This window comes from Hippocampus guttulatus, chromosome 1, assembly GCF_054856545.1.
Source record: "Hippocampus guttulatus isolate MCC_2025c chromosome 1, RoL_Hgut_1.0, whole genome shotgun sequence".
Taxonomy (NCBI): Eukaryota; Metazoa; Chordata; class Actinopteri; order Syngnathiformes; family Syngnathidae; genus Hippocampus; species Hippocampus guttulatus.
The window spans coordinates 27,618,766-27,634,624 of record NC_141261.1 but is presented as its reverse complement, the minus strand read 5'-3'; the positions used below and the strand labels follow the sequence as shown (position 1 = coordinate 27,634,624).

General features: G+C 42.6%; 1 protein-coding gene across 5 annotated transcripts in view; it reads left to right on the top strand.

Annotated features, from left to right (window-relative positions):
* The window catches only part of pcbp4 (poly(rC) binding protein 4), a 60,466-nt gene extending 46,523 nt beyond the window's left edge, over positions 1-13,943 (top strand). For 3 of the 5 annotated variants that reach the window (XM_086124268.1, XM_086124286.1, XM_086124259.1), the window contains 5 exons: positions 2,390-2,431; positions 2,512-2,587; positions 4,025-4,074; positions 10,515-10,726; positions 13,008-13,943. In XM_086124268.1, the coding sequence (XP_085980394.1) occupies positions 2,390-2,431; positions 2,512-2,587; positions 4,025-4,074; positions 10,515-10,726; positions 13,008-13,353 (726 nt within the window). In that variant the 3' untranslated portion in view covers positions 13,354-13,943. The remainder of the gene's footprint in view (positions 1-2,389; positions 2,432-2,511; positions 2,588-4,024; positions 4,075-10,514; positions 10,727-13,007) is intronic. The other 2 variants (XM_086124295.1, XM_086124276.1) reach the window with 1 other exon arrangement.
* The last annotated feature ends 1,916 nt before the right edge of the window (positions 13,944-15,859 follow it).

Here is a 15,859-nt window from a genome sequence, read left to right as displayed (position 1 = left end):
GAGGTGATATACAGTTTTTGCACTGAAAATATATAAGTTAAATAAAAATTGTAATAAGCATTTTTATTTAACTTATATCCAATAAATGTTAAGTGAATAATTGTAAGTCCGAAAATATTTGTTTTTCTTGTTCTGCATTCAATTCAAATCTATCAGACATACTTTTTAGGGCAAAAACCTCTGTTTTGATGTACTATATAAGTCATTGTGGTGTCACTTTGTGAAGTGCCACCACAAGTATTTTGTGAGGTGGTGTTTGCTGTAAAAAGTTTGAGAACCACTTCTGAAGAAAAATATCACTCCAGTAAAGTTAAAGAGTAGACCTCCAAATTTTTCCTCGATTAAGGGTAAAAATATGCAGTGACGTACCGAGTCACTGATTTGTTGTTGTTTTGTACTCAAGTCAAAGTAAAACGTCTGTTGCCTTAACGTACTATTTAACCCAAAAGTGACCTAAAAGTCACTCAAGTAAAGGTAATGAAGTCAATGAAAAATGTTATTACCCACCAAAAGTTGCAAAAGTAACGGGAGTAAAAATAGTGCATTAAAGAGCAATCTTTTTGCTGTCCTACTTGTCGTTGTTTGGCACTTTGGAGTATAAAGGCAGCATGAATGATGCATTCACGGGGCGAGCTCTTATCTCCACATTATGGCCATGGATGGACTTTTGATAGCGGGTAGACTGCTGGCGTCAGGCAGAATTAAGTTAAGCTGAGTGCACTCTGCTCTGACCAGAAATATATTGATGCAGACCTGCATGTCTGTAGACACCAGCCTCACTAATTACACGGCAGAGTGGGTTGGGGCTCGCTGGGGGCTGATGGATGGCGTGGGCCAACACCGGGTTCTTTTCTCTTTTTGTGGCTTTACATGACATGACTTCTTACTATGGCATGTCATGATGACAACAATGTCATCAAAGACATGCAAGTAGAGTATAATACGATAAATAAATCAAGTTGTTGACAATGGTGCCTCGCGTTTGATTTGTTCTCAAAACACTCATATCGCAAGTCATCTATGCCCATTGAAATGAATGGAAAGGCCAATAATCCGTTCCAGCCTTCCCACTGCCCAAAAAAAGACAAATTGTTGTAGTTTGTAATAGAATTACATCAAATTGGAGCACAGTAACAACATATTAACATTAAAAAAAATTGTCTCACATCTGCATCAGTTGAATGTCCATTATGCTGCTCTTTCTGGTGTGCTCGCCTTGGCCACCTGGGGCAGTACAAGACATGCAGATGGTTGAACTGTTAATTTCGATGTCTCAACTACTCTCAGCTCATCAATACGACACTAACATTAGTCATTCTTTGCAGAGGATGAAGAATAGATGACTGTGAGCGCTGTTATTTTGTCAATACACACATATATAATCGCTGTATGTTTTTATGGAATCACGTTTTTCCCTATGAAAAAAACACATTACACATTGGCGGTGTTTTTGGGGGCGGGGGGGTGAGACACTGGAACAGTATAGTATAATTCCCATTCATTTGAATGGGGAGGGATGCTTTGAGATTCAAGTGTTTGGAGTTACGGGCATGGTCCAGGAACAAATTAAACTCATATCTCAAAGCACCACTGTAGTTTAATGCATGCCTCTCTTTTCGTGCCATTCAAAAGTGAACGTTATTATCTTTGCCAATTTGATTGTGTTATTTGCTGATCCTGTATTTTATTGTGCAAGTGGCCAAAATGTTGTGCTGCAGTGGATGGAGATTGTCATGTTTTCTCTCGAGACTCTCGCAAACTGTTTTGTTGTTTTTGTTTTTTTTTTTATTACTTTTGTTGTTTTGTCAACTACAGTTCCAAACATTTGGACTATTTTAAAACTAAAATGCATGATGTGGATCGGTTGACTGACAGGTTTAAAAAGATATGAATTGCTTCATGATGACCATCCTTCTTCTGACACTGCAAGTGCGCCACAACAATAGAACTTTACCACACACTACGTTACAAAGGTTCTGTCATTTTGACTTTCCCTCCATGCACCAACAGCAACAACCATAAAATAAACCACGTGAGCTAAATGCCAACATGATTGCACCTTTTCTCATGTACAGTTCCACTAACAGTCTTTGAACATCACAAGCTAAATCTTTCAAAGATGGCTCTCAGAAAAGCCCATTGAAGAAAGTGTGTGAAGCACAACGCGACGGCGGATGAGAAGCATGCTAAATGTAGTTTTTTGTGGCGTTTGAAATGTCTCACGGAGATGTAATGAGAAGGGTGCAAAATCTCAGGTCGGAAAAACACCAGTTTGTTGCGATGGGCGTGTTGAGCGGTGAGGCTCTTCCAGTAAGAGTGCGCAGTCATTGCCCGCCTGCTGCCTTTTATTGCTGCAATCTATTTAATGCAGGATGATGCTCTCTTGCAGGCCTACACTTTGCAAAACCAATATGGCATTCCACACTCGGAGGTGAGTGGATACAATACGCTGAGTGGAAACCACCGTTAAAGGGTGGACACCTTCTAATGCTCACCGTACTCCACTTGCAGTTGGCCAAACTCCATCAACTGTCCATGCAGCAAAGCCTCAATCCAGTGGCCCAGCCCGCTACAACGATCATCCCTGGTATGGACCACAACATCGCTGAGCAACTGTATCTTTGCTTTTCAAAACTGTGTTCAAACGACTGAAGTAATCATTTCAATGGGAATCTCACCCTAAAATACAAACAATGAGATGGGATTTTACAATCTGCCAGTGGCCGCTTGGAGGCAGATAGAACTGCGGCAATAAAACAATGCAATAATAAAATATAATTGATCCGATTTTGTTGTTAGATTGAAATGATGGATTATTTTCAATCAATTCATTTCATTGCAAAATATTTGTCCCCCGATTGCTGTTTATTGTCAGATTATTGTTGTGGATTTGAGGTTATAGCGAAGCCAACGACACAACAATGAAGCAGTATCGCTCCAAGGGGAGTGATGGATTCACCCGTGTTTTTCTCAATTTGGAAAAACACGGGTTTTTCCAAATTGAGAGCTACTTCTTGGCTTCTGATTCAAAGGGAGAGTTTTATATTCACATCTGAGCCTGCTTCAGGTTTACATGTAAATTTGAGACATGGTATTTTGTGACTGCAAAGAATGGTTATTTTTGTCACACAAAAAAGGGATACTTGACTTATTTTGCTCTTTTCAGCAGTTAAACATTTACATTTTGTCTTGAATGAATTTGAACACGTCATTATTTTTCACGTACAGTTCACACCATTAGAAATGCATTTTGCCACTTGCTGTGGACTGAAAATGACGTCACAGTTGCTCAAGAGATAACAACCAATCACAGACGGCTCATGTGACGTTCGCAAACTCAGCCGCGATTGGTCGTTACTTGAGCCCTGAGCACATGTGATGTCATACTTTGATCCTCTCCTCTTTCATCTATAACTGCTTCAGACAACAAAGTGTATGCAGAAAAGTGGTGAAGATTGCACGACTGTCTGTGTCCTATGTGTTGTGTTGTGTAATTTTTGTTATTTTGACTTCAAAATGGCGCCGCGTGAGTGGCTGCCTTTCCAGCAGCTCCTATATTTTGTTGTTCTACTTCTTCCTTTCATAACTTTGCTGCTGTGAATCGGGAATTTCTCCATTGCGAGACTAATAAAGGTTTTCTTATCTTATTTTCAGTCCACAGCAAGTGGCAAAATACATTTCTAATGGTGAAAAATAATTAAGCTATCAAAGTCATGATAGACAAGATATTAACTTTTTCCTGCTGACAGTGGTGGGAATTAGTAAAGTATCCCTTTAAAGTGACAATTATTGGTTTCCATGAAGTGCTCATGATTCAGTTACTGGTTTGCTCTGTTACATGACAGAAAATAGGGAAAATGTCAAAGTAAAAGCGGTCGCTTGCAAATGTCTATTTCGATTAAACACAAAGATAGTGAGGCTGCTGTCACGAAGGACTACAGAAATCAGAATCGTGACTTTTGAGAGGCTGAAATCAGACGATTTAGACAATTGGGAGTTTGATCCTCGTGCATTCTCTCGTCAGGGATGGACGCAAACGCTCAGACGTCTCAGGAGCTCCTTATTCCCAACGATGTAAGTGAACCTTTTCTTTTTCTGATTGATCTTAGTGTTGTGACTTCATATTTGGCCAGAAAACACGACTCCGCTACCCCCTGCTTACTGATGTGACTTTAAAAGAGATGGTTCCTCAGCACCGAGGTTCCTCGCTAATTCCGCTCATTACTTTAACCTCAGCTTAACCCAAGGTTAAAGGGATTTGATCTGATACGGATCCTTTTGCGTGACTGTCTGGGCTGCATTGCAGTGTCTTCCAGTGGCTCCCGCGAGTGTCGTGTAAATCCTCTCATGTTCCCTGACCTACTTAGAAGCTGTCTGCTGTCAAAACAGCCAATAAGGAAGCAGACCAACATCCTTTCCCTCTTTGGTTAGCCAATCTGAGCGCACAAATCGCAGCCCTTTGATTCACTTCATCATCATTTATTCTAAAAATAAATGTTAAAAAATCACAAAAAACAAAAGAAAATCTCACTTTGTGAATTTAATGCTAACCTACTACAACATCGAGCGTGAGAAGAAACCCATCGTCTTGGTAACAAAATGTTGATAAAAGATTAAAGGCGGAGTCTGCTTGGTTTCTTTACATTTGGCTTAATCCCATGAAAGGATCAAACCCACCATTGTGTTGCCGCATCTTTCTCTGACTTTCCTCTGCCGCAAGCTCGCTCCAGCTCACGGAGGAAATAAGTCTTTGGAAATTGGGTCACAAATAAGTAGCTTCAAAGGGTAAGAGTTTACTTTTGGGTAGATGCGAACTGGGAGGTCATTGGGGATATCTTTAAGTGAAGAATTAGCGATTATTTGCATTTAGCTCTAAATTACAGCTCACTGCACCCACACCGAGAAGAATATGTTGACATTTTTGATTAATTTGCAGGTATGATCACAAAGAAAAGCTATTAAATATATTTTCGATTTTGACAATTCCAGGAGTTTTGTTTTTATCGGATTTAATATCCTGTATTATAGTTTACAAAACAGCTATTGCTAACACCAACGACTGCATGTTGTTGTATTGCATCTTTGTGAGGGATGTGTTTTTTTAATGGGAAAATTGTACTTTACACTGCACTTTATGCAAACATACAATAACGTAATGACACAATATTTGGTTCCGTCTTATACATTTTTGGGGAATGTATTATCCAATCGAGTATTCCATTGATCACCCAGGGAATTTTTTTCCCCCAGCCCTATGACATACGATTAAAAAGAATTACACAGTGTTTGTCGCACACGCTGCTCATTCTGGTGCGCGCCCTTTTGCCACCGAGGGCAGTATAAAACAGACGTGGATATATTGTCATGAAGGTGCAGCTCCTCTCTCAGCTTCTCAGGACGGCAATAATATTAGTCATTGTTCCAAAAGGATAAAGAATATACACCAGTGAATATTGGTATTTGGTCTGTTTACCTGTTGAGGTACCATTTGTTTTTCAGATGTCCAATGCTAATACCGCCACATAGAACATAAATGTTAAGAGCTTCCCATTGAGCGTTGGCATTCAGGTTGCGCAAGCTATGCGGTTGTTTCAGATGTGTAATTCACTTTGTTTTATGTTTAATTTGAGAGTAACTTTCATCCGAGAGTGGCAGTAAACATTTATAAACCTTTATTTTGAAGAATACTTCATGGCATCTCCCAAAGGGATGCTTTTTGTCAAGTATGCATGTCACGGCTACAATCTCGCGCTCAAATTGAGAGCTTGTGCATGCAAGTCAAAGCAAAACAAACGAAAAAAATTGAATTCTAATTTAAAGCTTGAAAGCTTTTACCATGAACATCTCATAGGCACCACTGTACTGGGTTTTTTTTTCTATCATTCAAAATTGGCAGGGTTGTTGACAACACTTTACTACCCTGTGGTGAACCAATACAAGACATGTACAGTATTTTCATTTTATAAGGACATTAAGCTTCCATCCCAAGTTGACAGGCAGAATTTGAACCACTCCAAAATTGAAATACAAGAGACTCAACTTACAAGTCGTTTGGGATGAGCCTTTTTTTTTTTGTGGGGGGGGGAACAAATTTTTTGCTTTGACTTGTAAGCACAGATTTGAGGTCTGAGCGCTGTATTGTCGCAGGACGGTAGTGACCACTGTGGTGGCCGTGCCAGAACTGGCACTGGCCTGCTATATTCATTATGCAATTCATCAAATTCAGTGATTATTTTTAATATTCATTTTTGCATGTGATATTTTCTTTTTGTTGTATAAAATCTATTTTAATATTGAAAATTTGACATTTTCTGGCCTTTAGTCCTTCCTTACATGAGAAAAAAATATTGAATATTAAACATTAAAAAAACAGAAAATGTGTTGGTTTTTGTCCACTCCTGGTTGGGCCAGTGTCAGTGAGTGGTCACTTTGTGCCCCCGGCTTATGGCCCACAGTTAATATGGAAACCTGCAGTGAACTCAAGCAAACACACTTATCAATAAGCAGCAGTCGGTCAAATAATGAACAAAAATGATCAAAATAGCCACCTGTCAGATGACAAGCTTAATGCTGACATGAAGAGCATCTATATTGCAGTGTTTTAACCATTTAAACACCGGACCGAACGCAAGCGGGGCTGCAAGAACATATCGACAGACAATAACGGTAATCACACTTATGCGGGATAGTCTTTACCCGGTGTGGAGAACGACCGACGTTAGTTCTGCACTGATGAGCTGAGAGAGGAGATGAGAGGATTCAATGAAACATTATTGGTCGTAGGAAGTTTTAGGAAGGACACGCCATGCTGTAATATGAATGGCTGTTGTATCCAGGCAGGACTGCTAAGTGGGATTCATAATTAATGCCTCAATTGGTGTATATCCTCGGCCTGCCTCATACTGTCTGCAGGTGACCAAGAATGGTACACCAGATGCAGTGTGACAAAAAAAAATGTTGAATTCCTTTTTATTCCATTTAATTGGGTCTTATTAATGTTCATTTAATTTGATAAAGTACAATATCATGGAGTGCTCCTTTGCCTCATCAAATGTTTTGGGATTGAAGCGGGGCTGGAAAGAATTAATGGCATCTTCATTCATCCCAATGGGAAAGCCTCATTTGAGAGAGTGTTTTAAGATATAAGTGATGATAGAAGAAATGAAACTTGTACCTCAAGCCGCTCCTGTTTTGCTACCTACAGTTTGCCCTCGAAAAGCCCAGTAAATTCTAGCCTGCGCCTTTTGAACCTTCCACCTGTTTACAAAGGAAAAACTCATTTTGCTCACCGTCTCAAGGAGCGGAGGAAAAACAAGCGCTAGATTGATGATTGCAGCTTGCACTGTTGTGCAGAGTACAGTCGCAAGCCTTCAGACCTTCAGCCACATTTCTAAAATACTCTGAAGGGTGTTTTTTTTTCCTTGAACAAACCCTCACAGGGAGTGATACAGTGCATCAGTGGAATGAGGGATATCAGTTCTCTATGTGACAGGAACAGCTGTAAGTTTCCATTGTTCCCTTAACCCCCACTCTCATCACGCACAATTTGCTCCGTGCAATGAACACTGATGCACCGAGAAAGTGCTTACGCACGGTGAAAAGGATAGCGTGTTTAAGCACTGCAAAGATTTTGCCAGAAGAGAAACGGCTGCCCAGGCTCTACCATCGCATCCTTCTTCCTGCCTCCCCTCCAATGACTAGCTCAGCAGGAAGTGGATGACACACTGTATACAGCAGCAATACGCTTGCAGCGAGCATTGTGTACACGCTAGAGTAGGGCTAGGCAACTTGAACGATGGAGGGAGCCACAATTTTTCATCAGCGCGACCGGGGCACCGCATCATAGTGCACCCTCCTCAACCAGGTGTATAAAATTAAATAAGAACAAAATACCCTCCGGTATGTGCACATGTCGGATGGTTGATCAAATCAATGTATGGAAGATTAGCTTCATATGTTTTAAGGCTCAAATGCATATTCTAAAAAATAAAAAAATCAAAGTCTTTGAAGTCAACAAAAAATAACCATGAACTGTGTTTTTTATTCCCCCTGTGCAAAGTGCTCTCTTGCAAAAAAATTCTTATTCAGAGATGGCACAAAACTGCTGAACAGCAAACCAACATTAATTGCAATGACGACATTTGTGCATGCTTTCAAAAATCAACTCACTTGAAGATCTTAAGATTATTTCGATAGTGTTTGTCCTACATGTCATTCAAAATCCCCCAATTATTAGGCGGGCTGTGTGAACACAGTTTAGTCAAGGGCAGTAAAGTTCATCCCCAATGTGTCCGTCTGCATGGTGAGTCCGCCATCTGTCGCAACGGCCACTTCTCTAACCCATCATATACATTTTTGTAACACCATTAAGCGTTGAATATACAGTATCCTAGTTTCTGGTGGAGTAAGTTTAGTAACTAGTGCTCATGCACTTCAAACGAACTGTCAGCGGTTCCTGGGAGGAAAAAAAATAAATCACTGTCGTTTGTGTACTTTTGAGATCAGTATTGAAATGGTGACTTCTTTCATGGCTCGAAGCAAACGAGGCAGATAGGCTTGCATTTAGATTCAGTGCACATCTAATTTATTTTCTGCTTTATCCTGAAAAACAATATTTTCTTGATCTACCCTCACTGTTCTCTGATACACAACTAGAGTCGTGAGGATGCAGGCAGTGGTGTGCGATTTAATTGTGAACACGGGTATTACAAAAGAAAAACCAGTAGTCTGTGACAGTAAAAAAAAAAAAAAAAAAGAATCAAAAGGGCCTGTGCCGCCTGTTGCCCATCCCCGCTCTTGTGCTTTTCCAAAGAATGCCACTGTCATTTGCACCAAACCTGCTGACAGCTGGCGTCTATTGACAGCTGTCGTGAAAGGCCAGAGAAGATTGCGAGTCTCAGTGGGTGGAGGTGTTATCTGCGATTTGGGCTCCGTGCTGGCCATTGTCTCCAGAGTTACTCTTTTTAGGCAGCCTATGGTCTGCGTCCCCCTCTACCCCTGAGCCAAGAATAGCCAGACAGACAGAGCGAGTGGACCGCCGTGTGACAAATTGGTCTTTGCCCGACAGGCTGCTTACCTCTCTCGAAAGGAATGGCAAACGCAGGAACAAGCGCGGCATGGGCGGCGCGTGTGTTTGTGTATTTCGGCCTATGCGTCAGGCGCCGCTAAGCTGCCAACACACACACACACACACACACATACTTCAAGTGCTCCATCAATGTGTCCACCCCAACCCCCCATCCTGCTATATAGCTGCCACTGAGCTCTGGCACTCTGCACTTGAGCTGATACCCACCCTCAGTCCAATGTCTATTGTTGGGAGTAAGCCGGGCTCCACTTTGGGTGAAACACGGCACATGCGCACATGTGTTTTGGGAGTCGACACGATTCCAGTCTCCAGCTGTCTCCTCCGGCTGAGGGGAAACGTCTAATAGATATTTGAGTTGTTTCTTCCATCATGTTTTCCATTAGTGTGGAGATGCGTCTCACTGGCGTTCATTTGGGAAGTGATTTGTTTGGGAAGTCGCCGCCACTCAGAGAAATCAATAAGCTTTTAGCCACTCAGATTAATGAGAGGCAAATGTGCCTTCTGTCTTCTCTTTGGCCTGTGCACACTCAAAGGCAATTAAGCCAGGTCCCGCAAGGGTAAAAAAAAAAATGCTTTTGACACTCATGATGGATGGATGGATGAGCAACTCACTTGAGGACAAACCATGTTATTGCAATATTTGAAGTGGTTTTCCTGATGTCTGCCAATTTGATTCATGATGATAGTTTCCAGCTGGGATTCGTTGGATTTTTCGGCGTCCGTCTGCTTTGTCCACCACAGACGCACATCACATACTGTATGTATTTGGGGCACGTTATTATTTTGAGGATTTATAACAGTGCTTGCGAGATCATCGCGGACCTAGAATACAACTGACCCAATTCAAGTTTGACAAAATGTGAGCCGTCATCGGTCGGATTTCAGATACGAGGGCTGTATGGTGGCAGTGTGCTCAATTCCACGCACTTGCCAAAAAAAACGGCAATTTGACAGATATATTTACTTCAAAAAAAGCGACTTCAGTCACAGTAAATCGATTAATTCAGGCAGCCAATTAATCTGTAGGCCCTCAGGTCCAATCCTGTGATCAGGGCAAACAATGACCAGACAATATAGCAATATTCCCAAGCATATATTCTTTACCCTCTGTGAAAAATGACTAATATTGCTGCATCTCACCAAGTCACCTCGAGCAGTTCTGCATGACTGTAATATTTCGTAGAAGCAGCTGTAATAAAATAATCATGATGCGCGAACTGTTTAATTCTTTTTTTTATTCTATGTAATTATAAAGTACAATATAGAGTGCTATTTTCCTCATAATTATTCACTGTATTTCTTTCTTCTTTTTTTTAATCATTGCTGCCATTATACCCAACAAACAATGGGATCATTTACGATTATACTCATGTCCTCCTTGCCAATCCTCCCCCCCTGTTATCCACCGAATCATCCATCTTTGCAGCACGTGAGCGCTCTGTCTCACCGTCGCTCTCTTCTCTCTCAGCTGATCGGTTCCATCATTGGCCGTCAGGGCACTAAAATCAACGAGATCAGGCAGGTGTCGGGGGCCCAGATCAAGATTGGCAGCCAGCTGGACGGGACAAGTGACCGCCATGTCACCATCACGGGAACCCCAGTCAGCATCAACTTGGCCCAGTACCTCATTACCTCCTGGTAAGGGCAAGCGTGTAATTGAATGAATCACAGAGTAAGTCTGAGGGGGATGCATCCCGTTACAAGGGCCAAAGGTCACACTGTAGTCATAAGTGATAATGACCTACGTCCTTGCATGACCGGTAATTGCCCCCCCCCCCCCCGGGGAAAGAGCAGAAGCACTGAGCTGTGCTTTGAAGCAATGAAATATTTAGTATGTAGCTCACATGGACATGACTCCGTTTTCCAGTTAGTCAACTAATGATCATGAATGAGAAATTATTCTGTAGAAATTGTTCTGTAGACAAAAAAAGGTCAATGTTAAATTTTCCTAGTAAAGGTTTACTATGCTCCTCGGTAAAAGTGTTTTAAAAGATTTGATTGTAAAAAGAAAACCTGCACATCTATAGAGGGCTCCGCCAGTGACCTGAACCAAAGAAATTGCTTTGTTTCATTTGACCAAATGCGGAGGTCAAACTTATCATGCTAAAACATGAAATTTATCACATAAAGGCATGGAATTTATCACGTTAAGAAGAGAAACTTGTTAATTTAATATATTTAAGCCTATCACATGGGGGGGGGGGGGGGTGACAACAATACACTTCTGTACAGAAGAAAAGCAATAATATTTGTATATGACATTAATATTTATTATTAATATTTCATATTAACCCTTTAAGATAAAGATATCCTTTATTTGTCCCACACTGGGGAAATTTACAGTCAGAGTTCAGAAAGGACAGGGACAGCGGTTACTACGGTGGACAGCTAATCATGTTATCAGGTTACAGGGTGCATGGGAGGGTTAATAAGGAAATTGTTTCACCTGATAAATCCAGTGAGACTCCAGATTGCTGTAATGAAAATGAGGTTGGCTTTTTTTTGTATGGTGGGAACAAAAAAAAAAGAAAAAAGGGTTTGGCACTTGAACAAAAGCCTTCAATAAGGTAAGGCATGTTGTGTGTGTGTGTGAGTGGAGTGTGTGGGCGTGCGTGTGTGTGTGTGTGTGTGTGTGTGTGTGTGTGTGTGTGTGTGTATGTATACGAGATTATAAATGCATTTTCCCACAATTTCCCGACCAACTAATGAACACTGATGGGGTGATGCTGGCACTCTCGCACGCCTCTCTCCCACTTTGAAAGAGAGAAAAAACAAATCTTGAGCATTCCCTCAGCTTGAAATGGACCCAGTGTGCAAAATCTGCCAAGATCAACAGCCCGCCCACCCATATGTCTGGTTACCATCCAAACCATAAAAAAAATATTTGTTTAAAACATGTCTGATCTTTTTTTTGTTTTTTTTTATTTTGAAAGGGATACTTTACTTGTCAGAGCTCAAGTCTGTTCAAACAGTTTTCTCTTCTATTTAAAGTAACCACACAGCCTTCACTACCTGAATTTTAACATGCAATGGGAAGCTCCATAGGCACACGGGCTAACAATTAGCATCTACATGTTGGTGCTGTTATCCTCAATATTTTAACACAAGTAGACACACCCTATAACAATACTAACATGATATATTCTTTATCCTCTGCGAGAAACAACACATTTTACTGCCCTACTGAGAAGTTGAGAGAAGAGCTGAGCCTCTAGTCTAGTGCATTGCTGTTTATCCGTTTGTCTGTCTTACACTGCCCCCAGCTGGCCAAGTAGTGCACAAGTGAAGGAAAAAGTGTGACCAAAACTGTCTTTTTATAAATGATAGTAATATAATGGCATTTTTCTCATTAAAATCACATCACGAACATTTAAACTTTTTGGGAGGCTGAAACTGATTCAAGGCATTTCATTGCAATGAGGAAAGAATGGAGAAAAACTGGAGTGCAAAGAACAAACTGGACATTGGAGCCGTCACGTTATTCAGCACTACCAACTATAGGGCTGCACAATTCATCCAATTACACAATTGCCGTGATTAAATGAACCTGATCGTTCATGCCATTTACATTTAAAATGCAGACTCTGCTGCATAAGTAATCGAGCACCTTCTGAACTCGTAGTCACCAACCACCAGGGGCTCAAACGCATGGTTCAGACTTGGGCTCATGCCTCGAATAGGATCAGCAGCATCTGTTGAATGGACATGTTGGATATATGCTGTAATATTCTTCAGTATTCTCCTCTTTTAGATTCAGAAGATTCATTTTGGATTGACAACTGAAAAAAAATGTCAAGTTTGGACAACAACAGCCCACTTGTCTTTGTGTGTGTACCCGGCTTCTATGTCAGTGTTGGAGCAACCGAATAATTCCCTGTCCTGTCTCTGTGACTGTGCACGCTCCCGTCTGCCCTCGCAGTTTAGAAACGGCCAAATCCACAGCCCAGGCTTCCACCATGGCGACTCCCGTTGACCTCAATATGGCCTTCACCCAGCCGGCGTCCCAGGCCGCCTCGCCCGCTCCCACCTTGGCCACCGTGGGCGCCTTGACCTCGGCTCATGTCCTGGGCGCCCCGTACGGCGCCATGCCCCTCTCGGGCCTGCTGGGGATGAAGTCCGTCCCCTTTCTGACTCTGTCCAGCCCCGCCCCGGCCGTGGCGGGGACGGCGGCGCCGTCCCACACCACTCTGGCGGCCTACACGGCCAAAATCTCCTCAGCCAACTGCATCAAAAAGCCAGAGAGACAGAAGTTTGCCCCCTACTGATGACACCACGTGGAGCCGACGGAAGGACCCATGATGTGGAGTGTTCTTCCCGCAATCGCCTGATGTAGCCATATCCCTCGGCAGACATGCCCTTGACTTTGATTCTGCGATGCACCAACAGAGAAGAGACCAACGGAATAAAGCTTTTCAAAATCATTTACAGATATACAGGTCAAATGTGAGTTTCACGTCAATAGATGGGCTGCCGTCGTCGTCACTTCACTGTTATTGATCTTTTCAAACGTGTACAAGGGCTTGAAGCTCATCTGAGAGACACATGTCGAAACACATTTTTGCATGTGTGTCTCACGTCGGAGGTCAGCCATAAGTATTTATCCTTCAATAATTTGTAAGTTATACTCCAGTGAGAAAACACGCTAATGTATGATGCTTTTATACAATGTCTATGTTTGCCTCTGGAAGTTTTTCCAAAAAAAATGTGTAAATGTCTGGGGGGATTTTCTTTTTAAGGTACTGTACTTGACTGTTCAGTGTTTCATTCATTTTGTTGGATTTTATTTTGATTGTGCACTTGTTTAATCTTTATTTATTAGCATTGTTACATGTATTAAAAGTCTTTTTTTTCCTGACGTGTTTGATGTACTGTACTTAAACTCGCCTTTATGTTCAGGATGTAGTGGAGAACACTTTCTTAATCAACTGAGTCAGGTGGAGTCACAAAAACGTTTCCAATCATCACATACCGGCTTGAGCCAGTCCCACTTCAGATCGCCTGTTAAAACAATTGTGTAATCATTTAGACCAGGGGTCACCAACTGCGGTCCTCAGAGGCCCCTATTTTTGCATGATATTTTCCTTCTCCAACACTGATTCAAATTCCCTTCAGGATGGTTATCAGGCGTCAGCCGAGCTTGCTGGTGAGCTGATCATTTGAATCAGGTGTGTTGGAAGAGGGAAATAGCGAAACATGCAGAATAGGGGCCCCCGAGGACCAGAGTTGGTGACCCCTGATTTGGAGAAGTTACTACTCTGCAGATCGACTGTAAAAACAAGCAACTACAGACTATCTTCTGAAATGTCTTCATTCACTGGCAAGAATGTCGGTTGTTTGCGAATCAATTTAGGCAAAGCAAACGTAGCACAACATTTGGATTTGACCAAAGTACCAGCACAATACACAACACCTTTTTTGGTCTGTCAGTACGAAAAAGATGGTAGCCATCAATGTAATTATCTTCATTTGTAACCGGTTTTGTTGGCCATGTTTCAGATATTAAAATATTACAAGAATGTCAGCATCCACTGGCGTCAGTCCATAAAAGGCGCCGACGGGTATGGCAGCCTCGGTCACACGCTCCCTAGTATTATCCCTGTTTTTGTCATTTTCGTTGACCCTGAGCGGCTTACTTACACGAGGGAAAAGTTGCTGCGCATTGGGGAGTCTACGCTCGGTCTTTTTTCACCAGCACACGAAAATCCACAAGGTTTTTCGGAGCTAATCGCGAGCGGAGCGGCTGCGCTGTACGGAGCATGGAAACGCCGCCGGAGGAGGGGGAAGCGAGCCGGCGTGCTCGTCAAGAGGCCGCATTTAGAAGTGGAGATCGGGATCTGTACAAACACACCCGAAACCAATTGACAAAGGAAATTAACATCGCTAAGAGAAGCTATGCAGAGAGGCTGAAAAAACAGTTCTCTGCTAACGACTCTGCATCTGTGTGGAATGGCCTGAAAGCAATCACTAACTATAGAATGCCATCCCCCCAAACAGTGAACAATAAGCTAATGAACTAAACATGTTTTTCTGCCGATTTGAAAAGGACACCCCCATTTCCCACCCACTCCCACCTCGAGCAGAAACTACTCTATCTACCCCCCCACCCTCTTTTTCTCCACTACAGATCCACGAACAGGACGTGAGACGGCTCTTCAAGCAGCAGAAGATCAAGAAAGCTGCGGGGCCCGACAAAGTGTCCCCCTCCTGCCTGAAAGTCTGCGCTGACCAGCTGGCTCCGGTCTTCACACAAATCTTCAACAGATCCCTGGAGCTGTGTGAGGTCCCATCCTGCTTCAAACAGTCTACCATCATCCCAGTTCCCAAGAAATCGGCAACATCGGAACTGAACGACTATAGGCCTGTCGCCCTGACGTCTGTGGTCATGAAGTCCTTTGAACGCCTTGTGCTGAACCACCTAAAGAACGTCACCGGACCCCTGCTGGACCCTCTCCAGTTTGCCTACCGGGCAAACAGGTCTGTGGAAGACGCAGTCAACATAGGTCTGCACTACATCCTCGAGCACCTCGACAGCACAGGGACCTATGCAAGGATTCTGTTTGTGGATTTCAGCTCTGCATTCAATACCATCATCCCAGAACTCCTCACCCCCAAACTTCTCCACCTCGGTGTGTCCCCTACAATCTGCCAGTGGATCCTCAGCTTCCTGACGGGACGGACACAACAGGTGAGACTGGGAGCAACAACATCATCAACACGCACCACCAGCACTGGAGCCCCACAGGGATGTGTCCTCTCTCCACTGTTCTTCTC